We start from the raw sequence: 13,372 nt of genomic DNA, 5'->3' as shown, positions 1-13,372 counted from the left end.
GCAGCAAATGGAGGGCAGATATCACACATGGGAGTTAAATGAAAACTCACAGGGAAATTGAGATTGAGAAATTGTGTCAGCATGTGCAACAATAATTATCTTTCCTGCAGAGTAGGATTCCATGCCGAAGGGTCTGCCTCGGAGCAGAACTCACTAATTACACACAGTCAACGTTCAAATCACTGACAAATTAGCTTTCAAGTGAAGCAAAAAAAGAGAAGAAAATATGTGTTATACTGTGCTTCTTCTCTCACCTTAAATTCACTCGACCTTCGTACACACACAACACAGACATTTGACTGTCATTATCACAAGGGAATAACCTCAATATACAATGGGCAATTATTCATTGGCGCTACATTTATAAAGCAGTTGCTATCTTAACAGACCATTGGAAAATGATCAATTGGGTAGCAATTAACTTTTAGGACTGAATATATCATGCATCTACTTATGTATTTTGATGGGCAATTACTGTGTTTGCTTTGTATGGAAAAAAAACGCTAGAAAAACAAATAGGCCTATGTTTTTTAAAGATTTGATTAATTGGAATTTGAATGCAAGAACAAATGCCTCCAGACTGTATTAAGCCAAAGGAGTCGATAGCCTAGTGGATAGAGCATTGGGCCAGTAACAGAAAGGTTGCTAGATCGAATCCCTTACGCTGACAAGGTAAAAAATCTGTCGTTCTGCCCCTGAACAAGAATTTCTTCTTAACTGACATGCGAAGTTAAATCAACAAAGGGGGGTGTTTTACTAAACATGACAGTAGCGTCCTCTACCGACTAATATGGGAAATACATCCATATATTGTGAAGTTTACACCTGAAAGATTCACAAGTGCAAAACTATTGCAGAACGACAACGCATTTGGTAAGTTACCAAACGTGCATTGCACATATAACATGATCAAATGGGTTGGAGATTTCCAGACTCCTCAGCTGAGAATTGTATCTCCAGAGGGTGAACTACTGGGGTGAGTACTTATTTGCCTTTATCTCTGACGCCACCAACTCAAGGGAGCGTTCAGTTGCTAGGTAACTTGCGAGGCAGGTGGGAAATACTTGAAGCTGGAAAATTGAGGTACTCAACGTCATCATTAGCTACCTGCTTTAGGCTGCTGAAGTCCACCTTGCCTCTGAGGGCAAAACAGCTTTTTTTCCTCCAGGGATTGTTATAAGTAAAAGATCCAATAATTCTTTGTAATTTAAAAAAATCAACATAGCAGATCCAGTACATCAAGAGGTTCATTTTAATGTCTTACATGATTTTCTTTATTTATAGGCTGTTAGTGTGGTTACTCTAGGTTAGATTTACACTATCCAGGGATAGCTATTGCCTTAAAAAAAACATTAATTGAAACTCCTAATGCAGCAGTGTGGAGACAGAGAAGGAATAACATCAGTGGCCCCTGTTTATATTAAGACAAAGACAAGACATTGTGTTGGGCTGTCATCAATCAGAATTGGTGAAACAGTGATATAGGGGCTTGTCTGTCTATCAGGTTACAGCACTGGCACTGTGGTTTAATGATAGTTAGCTCCACTCTCCCACAGATGTTGGTGTAGGATGTCTGCTATGCATTGGGAAGCCCGGTGCCGGCAGACCATGGAGGATCACAGGATGTCCAGGGCCAAGCAGCAGGCAGGCTACCGTCAGTAGGCTTGCTCCATAATTGATTAACACCGGAGGTGGAAACCAAAGTCGAACATGGGACACCCCCGTGAGGGGTCAACCTCAATTCCTATTATTCATTTTGAAGGTTGTGTCCCTCTGGACATACCTTACGCCTCGGCTGAATGTTTAATGTGTGCCAGCACTGACCGAGAGCCAATGAATAGCCTTGAAATTCAGGAAAACATCAGAATCCCTCAATCCCACCATAAGGTGGCATTAAATGTAATTGGTTTACTGACACTTACATATTCAAGCACCTCTTGAAACAGCAGAGAAAGGTGCTACTCTGTTCTTATTCAAAGTTAATTGCTGCAACACAGTCCATTATCACTTACAAATAAGTTTGCAAGTTCCTGGTCTTAATTTGGCATTGAGAACAGGGATCGTTGTATGGGATCTCAACTCCACCACATTTTGGATGTTCAACATTGACAGGTATTCAGAACATGGGGGCCATTAACACCTGTCTAAATGGAGGGTGTAAAACCAACCCCTCAATGTCTGTGTGCAACTGTTTACAAAGCTGTGAAGTAGTGTACAACACCCCTAGTTCTGTGCAAAATATCTCAGGTGCATTTGGTGTTTCTGCTGCATGTCAGGTTGCCTCAAGTAAACAACATTTACAAGTACCTCTTGTTTGTGCAGATGACAAAGGACCCTTCAGAGCCAAGCTCAAAGCCACTGGCAGAGTCTAACGCACCTGCTCAGCAGCCAGGTAATATCTAAATGTTTAATTTGCACCGTTTTTGTTGTGCCTAAAAGGGTGACAAACTACTAACAAAACCATATTCATTATAAGCCAGACATGCTCATGTTATGTCTCATGACTCGGCCTTTCAGAAAAGGGACTTTTGAATACTTATTTGTAAATCTCTGACCCAGCAACCACAACCATCTTCTGACTGTAATTGAGGCAAAGAAGGTAATCAAATCTCATAAGCAAACAATTCCATGCCCAGAAGCTTCTGTTTAAGGAGTTATATCTGTGGGCTCATGTTCCAACATGACTTTGCCGTGTCGTCCAGGAAGTAGCCCACAATTACCAGAGCCATTAATCCCCAGTTGACTCCAACACTTTGAGAACAATGGAATTAAAATGTACTCTCCAAAGCCTTCTATTGGCTCATGAATATCTCTAATCTGGTAGCGTCTCGCTTGCAGGCACATCAATGATTCCCATTACCTGAGTCAACAACAGCCTATCCCCCAAAGGTGACATGAACACACATCCTCACCACAAACAGAAAAACCTCCCATTTAGGAGGAATCCCCAGATCGGAGTGGTCTACACTAGTCAAGTTTCCCAACTCCAGTCCTGGGGAAAACACAGGACCACAACACAAGCACAACGTACATTTATGATCTACACATCAATACTTGAATCAGGTGTGTTAGTGCTGGTATTGAACAAAAATGTGTGGTCACGTGGGATCCCCAAAAAATAGAACCAAGTGTCTATACAGTTTGGTCATTTTAATGGCTCTAGCCTGGCCAAACCAAGTCTCCACAGTTAGCAGAGGGGGTCACGCTCTACCATCCTTTCATTAGAATGGGGTCTGTTAAATAATAAATGGGGCCATGCTCTGCACTCCTACCGTGTAGTTGCTCAAATATCACAGATGAGGAATTATGGGGATTGGAAACCTGAGGTTTGTGGCAGGCAGCCAAGTCTTGGGTTGTGTTCAGTAGAAACAAACAGGAGAAAACGCTTGGTTACAAGTTCAGGTAGTGGTAATAATATTCTGTTTCAAAAATACATTTCCCTGTTTAATTCTTACTGGATGCAACCCCCAGTGAGTGCCTGTCATGGGTGAGTAAGGACTAGAAGTAGTTGCCAACTGTACGTTGACATGGGTCACGTACAGTTCATTGGCATGGCCACCTGCATTGTGCTATTTTGCAGGTGAATTATCAACTGTGAGACTATAGTCTCAGACAACTGGACCAGTTGACAGGAAGGATAACATGGTCTTAGTAACAGAACAACACTGATTACAACATCTGTACAAAGTCTTGGAGGACTCTATGAGCACCTTTGATGACTTCCTCTCTTGACCATTGTATCCACTAACACGCCATTATCTTCTCCTTGTCTTTCAGCTGTGAATGAATGTTCACACTCCAGTAGTGCTAAGATTGACAACATATACTCAGTGAGTGCATGTGAGACGCTGTGATAATGCTATGTATTATTGATATACAGTACATAAAATTATAGGAGTGTTTTTATTTCCCTACTTTTGTCCATACAGTACTCCCAGCAGTGGTGAAGAACCCATATCCAGTTATTGGTGAAGAATAATATGGACTGCACCCAACTATCTGTGCAACTTCAGCACCTCTCAGTGGCCATTTCAAAGTACGACACCCTTGAAACATGTGACCAAACAAGGAAGGTGGAATCACAAAGCCTGAAAAAAAAAGAAGGTATTTTAAAGTATTCAATACTGTATTCTATTATTTATTTCACTGATCTGACAAAGGTGAAAACAATGCACTAAAACCATTAATTCAAGGAATAGAGGAAGTAAAGATTGAGTATTTGAACAGGGCACAGAAAACATTGCCATGATTATGCTGTAGTGCAAGAACAAGGGAGTAAATTAGTTAGCTTCCACATTCCAAAAAACCCCATGGTGACACTACTAGTCCATGTGGATTCCTAACAACCTTTCCCCCCCACCCCAATAATCCCATTTCAGTGACACAAAAACCATAGGTGAATTAATATCCAGATCTTGTTATAGCTGTTAGAATTAGCATACAATTAGAGATTATGGTTTAACATACAAATGTGTGGTCTGTAGTCAATCCCAATGGTGTACAAATCAAAGACAGAACTGTAATTCTGATGTTATGCCATAGAAATGTTCTAAATGGTCTCTACCATAGTCATTATGTGATCAATGCTACATAGTTGTATGCATACATTTAAGAATACTAAATGGTTTTACCTACTTTAACAAATTAAAACGCATACAAAAGTAATTTACTTGTTTGTAGAAGTGCACCGACAATCTGTTTTATAAGAAATTATGCAAAAATATAATATCTAAATTACTCCTTCAAAAATGTGTGCAAATGTGTAGTCCACTCAAGTCTTTCAGTTTCTTTGAAGACAAAACAGAGTAGCCTTCAGTAGGATGTGGCAAAAAAAATAAATAAAAATAACTTTTCACAGCGCAGAGCCTCCAACCACAGCAATGACCCTACTTAAAAAGCAAGTGCAACAGAGGTGCATAGGAAAGACAAACATAACATTTCAGAGCTTTAATTTTAATTTCAAGCTCCACATTTTTGTAGTTTCTTTCTTCCCCATAACTTGGGGACATTTGCATTTTTCAAGAAAAAAACAACTATGGCTTTTGACCACACAGTTCACCTCATGGCCTACTCCTCAGTCATCCCGCCACTCATGGAGCCCTTGGTCTCAGGGTGTAGGGTTGATGAGGTGGGGTGTTGTGGTGTTAGACCCACAGTCGACGTATTCAAACGTGTCCAGGGAAAGCTGCTCAAAGTGGGCCAGGTAGTAGACAGTCATTGACATCCTGAGGGAGGAGGCGGTTACAGATTTTTATCTATTATTTATCAAATGTAACGATCATTTATGTAATGTACCAGATTTTGGTCAGCCAGCTATCAAGGTTTCCTAACCATAGCCATGAGATAAACTCTCCCTTGAGCCATCACTGTACAAACTGGGCCAAGTTAACAAGCAATACAGCCCTTTTATATCCCTTCCTCAGATTTGAACCACTGATAAGAAATAAATAGGTCAGTCGCCAACCCCATTGGTTTACTATGGTTGGGTTATCATCAAAACATTTAGTCATGAATTATGGTATTACATTTTTTCCACTGAACACAGATTCAACATGATTCTGGTTCATTGTTGAATATATGCATTATAATCTAAATGGCTAATCTGTGGGAGCAAAGCTACATTTGAGGGGCGTTTTACCCATACTGACTGACTGGGCACATACTCACTGAAGATGGACAAATAACGTGTGGATCTTGATCGTAGATTTCTTGCAGTAATTGCTGGGAAAAAGAGAAAATAATGAATACCTTCAGGATTTCCTTATAAAAGATGATTTCAAAAACAACCCACTGGGCACAAACTCATTGAATTAGCGCTGTTTCAACGTAATTTGACAACGTATTGTGACGTGGAATCTGTGGAAAATACATTGATTTGAAAAGTCATCAACTGTTGTTTTGAGGGTGAAATTTCAACCACAGGATTATGTGTCATCATGGTAACCACATTTGAGACATTGTATAAAATGTTGAATTTGTACCTTTAAAAACAACGTCAGACATCCAACGTTATATCCACTATCAGAAAAAAACAATGGGCTGGGCAGCACCTCCTACTGAAGAATTCATCCAGCTACAGCTGCCCTTGAGTCTCCCATCTAGGGTTTTAACCAAGCCCAGCCCAGTTTAACTATGCAATTTGTCATTGACTATTACCAATGTGCTATCGTCACTATTATTATTTAAAACTAAATAAATTCACTGTTGCTATCAAAGTCATTCCAAAAGGTAGGTTTAACAGAGTAAATTAAAATGTGATCATACTTTATCACTTATCTTCAATGATGCTATTTAGGCCTATAAAGCATTTGCAAAGTCATCAGCCGTTTAAATTTAACCCAGAATTAATCTAAAAATAGACAACACAATAGGCCAAGCGTTTCAAGCTCTGGTTGACTTCAAATTTAAATGAGGAGATGCACCTTCTGCTTGACAGTTCTCTCTGTGCCAATGACTTAGGCTGACTTTAATTCCAAATGTATAATTTGTGTTGGATTCACATCTCCATCTTAACCAAAAAGTTCAAGTTTGATTTGATCCTATTCTTTATTTAAAGTGCATTTAAAGTTGTATTTAATTGCATTCTTTAATTTAGATTTTTGGTTGAGATGGCTTCATGAATACAACATAAAATTGTTAATTTGTAGACAAACTGGAATTAAAACCAGACTTCAGTGGCAGTCAGTGGCACAGATGGAACTATCCAAGCAGATAATTAAAATCTTCAAACATTTCAATTTGAAACCAACCGAACACAATTCAATATCACTTTTGAAATACAATAGCCTATCGACAAGTTAACAAAATGCTAGGTTGGATGCTATCTCCAACCCATCTAAAAATAGAAAAGTTAAAGTCTAGAGCACCACAGTTGAGGTGTCATAATACCTATGAATGGGAAAAATGAATGGTGGAAAAACCACTGAATTTTTTAGAAACACTTAAAATAAGGGCTGTTTCTCGTGTAGGCTTACCCTGGCATGACCTTTTGTAACCATGTAAATCTCTTGGACAAGGTGACTTTAATCAATAAAGTCGCCTCTATTTAATCAGATTCGAAAACGCTAATTAGCATCAAAGTAGACATCATGCAAACCTACAAAACCCTGCAAGCTCCTGCGCGTCATCTCTAGCTGACACCTTTGCTAACAGGTAGTGTCAATTTAAAACTTGCACAAGAAAGTTAAAAGAATTCAGGTTTCAAAATGTGGCCAATATATTAATTACTACATTTAGATAGTTAATCCAGAGATTCTTACCTTTGCCTCGATGATTCTTACCTTTGCCTCCATTTGGCAGTCTCATCCAGATCACAGCATTTGTAGTTCTATATGATAGCCACATTAGCATTTCATTTTTTAGGGGTAAATACAGGCGAATATATTGATGTCACCTAGTCCTAGAAACTACACGGTTATCAAAAAGATCATGCCAGGGTAAGCCTACACGAAACACAGCCCTTATTTGAAGTGTTTCTAAAATCCCCTATGGGAAAAATGAATGGTGGAAAACAATTGGAACCATTTCCTTGCTTGACTGCTAGGTTTTATGGACTAAGCCAGTGGCTCAGATGGAACTAGCCAAGCAGTAGATCCAGGTAACTGCCAAAATAATGGAAACACTTGCGTAAACAAGAGATAAAAAGTATATTGAAAGCAGGTGCTTCCCCATAGGTTTTGACTACCATGGCTATCTATGCCCAATTTGATGACAAGTCCCCCATCCACAGGGCACGAGTGGTCACTGAATGGATTGAGGAGCATGAAAACGAGGTGAACCACATGCCATGGCCGAATCAGTAAGCAGATCAACCCAATTAAAACACTTATGGGAGATTCTGGAGCGCACCTGAGACTGCATTTTCCAACATCAACAATACACCAAATTATGGAATTTCTCATGGAAGAATGGTGTTGCATTCCCATAGAGTTTCAGACACTTGTAGAATCTATGCCAAGGTGCATTGAAGCTGTTCTGGCCCATCACCCTATTACGACGGCGGTTCATTTATTTTGGCAGTTACCCATACCTCTCCTTTAAAATGCTGATATTTGGTTGTGTTGTCAACCAAACAATTCAATATTACTTTTGTAATACAGTAAATTGCTTAAAGTTAAGGCTCTCTTACAAGCGAATGTAACATTCATCACTAAAATGAGTAACATATCCAAGACCACATTGAGGATACTGTAACTATACATTTCTTTATGTAACCATATAAAGTCTGCATGTTCAAAAAGCACGCACAGGTCTGTGGAGATCTTCACAATTTCTGTCATCTGTGCAGAATATCAGTTGCACCATATACTTTTAATGTAATCTCAACTGCAATCTAGGCCATTTGGTTCTGCTTTTAGAAGAAGAGCAGTGAAAACTATCTGTTTTTATAAATAAACAAAATATGACATTGCATTCCCATTTGAACTTTGCTGGGTTTTTAAAATGGTTGAAAGCAGTGAGACATTTGGAGTGATGACGACAACCAAAAATCTGATCGTTTTTCCATTGGTTGTGCTTTTAGATGGTTGAAAGCATAGTGATAATACATTGGAAATTCATCTAACTTTTAGCTGTCTTTTTGAGTGGGTGAATATAGGTTGTAATCTCATTGATCAAGATGTTAGCCAGATTTTAACCAAGTACCCACGTTGAAATGACATGGTGTGCCCAGTGGGAATGCTTTTGACTTCTTTCAGTCCAGAGGCACTTTCATTTTGTAAATAGGAATTGCTACTGCTAGTGACAATTAGCCTGCAACACATGGAGGAAATTGAGATGAATTGCACATGCCAGTGCTCCCAGCTAAGCAGGTTATGCTAGTTTATGTATGCTTATGTACTTTTGTAAGCCAAATACTTAATCAATCTGTTCAAACATTTGACAGTCATGCCTCAGACTTTCTCCAAATACAAAACACATTTCCAGTTTTGCTTTGTCTTTATACATTATTCAAAACAACTAGCCAAGAAAATGGCAGAGAATAACTGTTTGTAGAGCACACAAAATCAATTCTCACATTTACAGCAAATTAGTTACATTACTTTCACATGACAACATGCCACAATCAAAATAAGCTTAACTTTACAGCACAACTAAATTAAAAGGACTGCGTCACTATATTATAAGTGTGTTACCATGGCACTTTGTGTAACCAAACAGCCACAAAAGTAGCTTTATATCTCACTACTGACTCGATGGAAGATTCAGCACCAGACATAGTATAACCTTGGTTAAATTTGTACTTACTTCAGACCCTCCTCCACTAGCGTGACAGGAATCTCAAAGGCAAACTGTCAGGGGAAATAAGGAAGAGCGTTAGTGAGTCAAGTAACAATACTTAGAGGCTTACAGAATCTCTGCAGATCTCATTCTCTGCAGTATAACAGTTGGTAATGAGGGCAGGTGCTCACCGTTTTGTCGGTGAGTGGTTTGACAGTGGTGACATTTTTCATATCAGCCTTGCCCACAACCGTTTTATCAAAAAGAGCCTGCACTGTCAAGTTGTAGGCCTGAACTGTAAAGAAGTTGTCATTGGTAATATTCAGGATGTTCTGTGATGGGAGAGAGACAAGGCGATTATTACATTCATCTCCAAAAACACTCCAGTGATGCAGAGGAAGAGACAAGAGGCCAATACTTTTATGGCATAGCCCAGATAGAAACCGACTGTGTGGTATATGAATGAATAAGGCCAATGAGGTCTCACCGTGATGTTCATTTGGACAGTGGTCGGGGTGAAGTAAACATAGACAGACTTGACAGCCACAGGTGAGAGGATAACACTGCGAGGAAACAAGAAGAAGAGGACCAGCGAGCTGACCAGCAGGCACAGCGTCACTGACACAGTGACATACAACTTCCTGTAGGGGGACATGATATGTACAAGTTGAGTATTGATTGAAGGCCCAGCGCAGGCCCAGCACAGCAAGAATGGCTGCATTGCATTGGCCATTTTAACATACCGCAAGCGTTTTCATGCAGTATACACAAACACACCTCAATATGTTTGTGTGTTTGATATCATATTGTACAACAGCTGATGAAATTAACACTGTAAAAGTGTGCTTTTTTTTTGCTGGTTGAAAATGCAATCTACACAGGATCTTATCAGCAGGTTTGCATGGCCAGAAGTTTTAGATTTCCATGGTGACATCACCATGCCGTTAGTAGTAGAGGTTGACCGATTAATCAGAATGGCTGATTAATTAGGACCGATTTCAAGTTTTCATAACAATCGGAAATCGGTATTTTTGGGCGCAGATTTTTTAATTAATACCTTTATTTAACGAGGCAAGTCAGTTAAGAACACATTCTTATTTTCAATGACGGCCTAGGAACGGTGGGTTAACTGCCTTGTTCAGGGGCAGAATTACATATTTTCACCTTATCAGCTCGGGGGATCCAATCTCGCAACCTTACAGATAACTAGTCCAATGCAATAACGACCTGCCTCTCTTGTTGCACTCCACAAGGAGACTGCCTGTTGCGCGAATGCAGTAAGCCAAGGTAAGTTGCTAGCTAGCATTAAACCTATCTTATAAAAAACAATCAATCATAATCACTAGTTAACTACACATGGCTGATGATATTACTAGATATTATCTAGCGTGTCCTGCGTTGCATATAATCTGACTGAGCATACAAGTATCTATGTATCTGACTGAAAAATGGTAGGCAGAAGCAGGCGCGTAAACATTCATTCAAACAGCACTTTTGTGCATTTTGCCAGCAGCTCTTCGTTGTGCGCTGTTTATGACTTCAAGCCTATCAACTCCCGAGATGAGGCTGGTGTAACCGAAGTAAAATGGCTAGTTAGTTAGCGCGAGCTAATAGCGTTTCAAACGTCACTCGCTCTGAGCCTTCTAGTAGTTGTTCCCCTTGCTCTGCATGGGTAACACTGCTTCGATGGTGGCTGTTGTCGTTGTGTTGCTGGTTCGAGCGAGGAGAGGGACGAAGCCATACTGTTACACTGGCAATACTAAAGTGCCTACAATTCAATAGTCAAAGGTTAATGAAATACAAATGGTATAGAGGGAAATAGTCCTATAATAACTACAACCCAGAACTTCTTACCTGGGAATATTGAAGACTCATGTTAAAAGGAACCACCAGCTTTTATACGTTCTCATGTTCTGAACAAGGAACTTAAACGTTAGCTTTCTTACATAGCACATATTGCACTTTTACTTTATTTTCCAACACTTTGTTTTTGCATTATTTAAACCAAATTGAACCCGTTTCATTATTTACTTGAGGAAAAATTGATTTTATTGATGTATTATATTAAGTTAAAATAAGTGTTCATTCAGTGTTGTTGTAATTGTCATTATTACAAATAAATTTTTTAAATGTATATATATATATTTTTTTAAATCGGCATTGGCCTTTTTGGTCCTCCAATAATCGGAATTGAAAAATCATAAAATTGGTCGACCTCTAGTTAGTAGACCAATAACAAAAAGCTCCAAACCTCTGCAAATAACAGCTAGTTTTCCTCTCTTCAGTCATGCTGCATTCAACTGCTAACTTGCTAACTGGTTGTTATACACGTGCTGCGTTCAAGAAATCAGCAAGTCGGGTGTTCCGACTAGCATGTGAACGTGGCATACGACCACGTTGCTATAGAAAGTTAGCTAAAAAGCTTATTAATGGAAATCTATTACAGTAAGTTAATTCATTGTTACCCAGAAATTATTTTTGGGGAAAAATGTCTTCATTGCATTGGCCATTTTAACATACCACAAGCGTTTTCATGCAGTATACACAAAACACACCTAGATACAGATGCCCACTCACGGAACGCAATAATACTTTGCACACACACTGAACATCTCTACACACCATAGACTTAAAAGACCTTCTAAATGATGCATGTAGGTAATAAAACAATTGTTGCTGTAAATCTCAACATGGTCTTACGTGTGTCGTGGTTTCAGCCTCTGATCGGAGCAGGGGATCACTGCCACCAATTTGCTCTCCTGGCCTCGTGGGATGCGGCCCGTACCCTGGCAGGTTGGGCAGTCCAGTGTTTCCTCAGAGTGTCTCCTGTTAGAGGTCTTTCTCCTGTCCTGCTGGGGTACGATGGACTGCTCATCATTCTCACTGGGTTGACTGGAACCAGCTCCCATGCCTGCTAAAGAGACAGTCATATATACAGGTAACTGCCAAAATAATGGAAACGCCAATAGCAGGTGTCTTAATAGGGCATTAGGCCACTACGAATCACCAGAACAGCTTCTATGCACCTTGGCATAGATTCTACAAGTGCCTGGAACTCTATTGGAGCGACACCATTCTTCCACAAGAAATGTCATAATTTGGTGTTCTGTTGATGGTGGTGGAAAACACTATCAGACACTGTTCCAGAATCTCCCATAAGTGTTCAATTGTGTTGAGGTTACTGACACACCTGTGGGGACATATTTGACTCCCCTTCAAAATCCTATTTTCCCTAACCATAACCTCAAACCTAACCTCAAAGTCACTGAGCTCTCTTCTTCTAGCCAAAATAATAGGCAACTGGGGATTTTTTATATGACCCTAAGCATGATGGGATGTTAATTGCTCAATTAACTCAGGAACCACACCTGTGTGGAAGCATCTGCTTTCATTATACTTTGTATCCCTCTTTTACTTTGGAAGTTACCTGTAATGTTAGTTGCTTAACATCAATATAATGATACTTTACTATGTGATATTTGTGACGACAAAGGATTATATTCTGTGTATGTATGTGCTTTGCTATCTTGGTGTATTTCACAATGGAGATGATCTTAAATGCATACAATTATACGATGTTTCATTATCTTCGCAGACACCGAACCAATTAGATCGAAGTCGGCTTTGTCCATACATCAGCCAACACCTTCAGTGAATTCATTCTACAATTTAGCAAATAACCGATGGCGAACGTTAGTTTTATTCTAAACAGAAATTTGACTACGCATTTACAACACTCCGCATACAAGTCTTGTGATGAGTTTCGTTTCTCTGCCACCCCTGAAGAAAACAACTTGTTGCACTGTGTTTACTTGCCTTGTTTTTGGAGTGTTACGATTTATAAAGACGGTGCCGTCGTCAAGATTATCTGTAATTTAACTCCACACCATATGCCTCACAGCAGTCGTGAAAAATTGTCTAATATTCTTCTTATGTTGGTCACATACTCACTGAGCAGTGGCGCAATTTCCTATCCAGATGATGATGACGCAGCGTAATTTTGCTGCCACCCACAGGAAATAATTAAAGCCGCTATATGTAGCTTTTTGGGGAACACGACCAAATTCACATAGAAAGATGAGTTCTAGATCTGTAATTTTCATTGAAAGAAATCTAAGAAGCGGTAGATGTGTTTTATTTTTATGCTTCCCGT

General features: G+C 39.5%; 1 protein-coding gene across 8 annotated transcripts; it reads right to left on the bottom strand.

Moving 5' to 3' along the window:
- Positions 1-1,234: 1,234 nt before the first annotated feature.
- LOC110538405 (transmembrane protein 106B) lies at positions 1,235-13,280 on the bottom strand. 8 transcript variants are annotated; one of them, XM_090193459.1, is made up of 8 exons: positions 13,171-13,280; positions 11,920-12,133; positions 9,707-9,860; positions 9,411-9,551; positions 9,247-9,290; positions 5,668-5,721; positions 5,060-5,225; positions 1,235-4,088 (listed from the first exon to the last, which is right to left on the bottom strand). In XM_090193459.1, the coding sequence occupies exons 2-7, from the start codon at positions 12,126-12,128 to the stop codon at positions 5,108-5,110; spliced, it is 720 nt and encodes a 239-aa protein (XP_090049585.1). In that variant the 5' UTR covers positions 12,129-12,133; positions 13,171-13,280; the 3' UTR covers positions 1,235-4,088; positions 5,060-5,107. The 8 variants fall into 8 exon arrangements, with proteins under 8 accessions (XP_090049585.1, XP_090049584.1, XP_021480883.1 ...); XM_090193458.1 differs by having other exon boundaries at positions 11,920-12,130; positions 13,171-13,243; XM_021625208.3 differs by having other exon boundaries at positions 11,920-12,130; positions 13,036-13,240.
- Positions 13,281-13,372: the final 92 nt, after the last annotated feature.

This window comes from Oncorhynchus mykiss, chromosome 12, assembly GCF_057628025.1.
Source record: "Oncorhynchus mykiss isolate SJ-2025 chromosome 12, ASM5762802v1, whole genome shotgun sequence".
In the NCBI taxonomy this organism is placed as follows: domain Eukaryota; kingdom Metazoa; phylum Chordata; class Actinopteri; order Salmoniformes; family Salmonidae; genus Oncorhynchus; species Oncorhynchus mykiss.
This window is presented reverse-complemented; position numbering and strand designations above follow the sequence as displayed.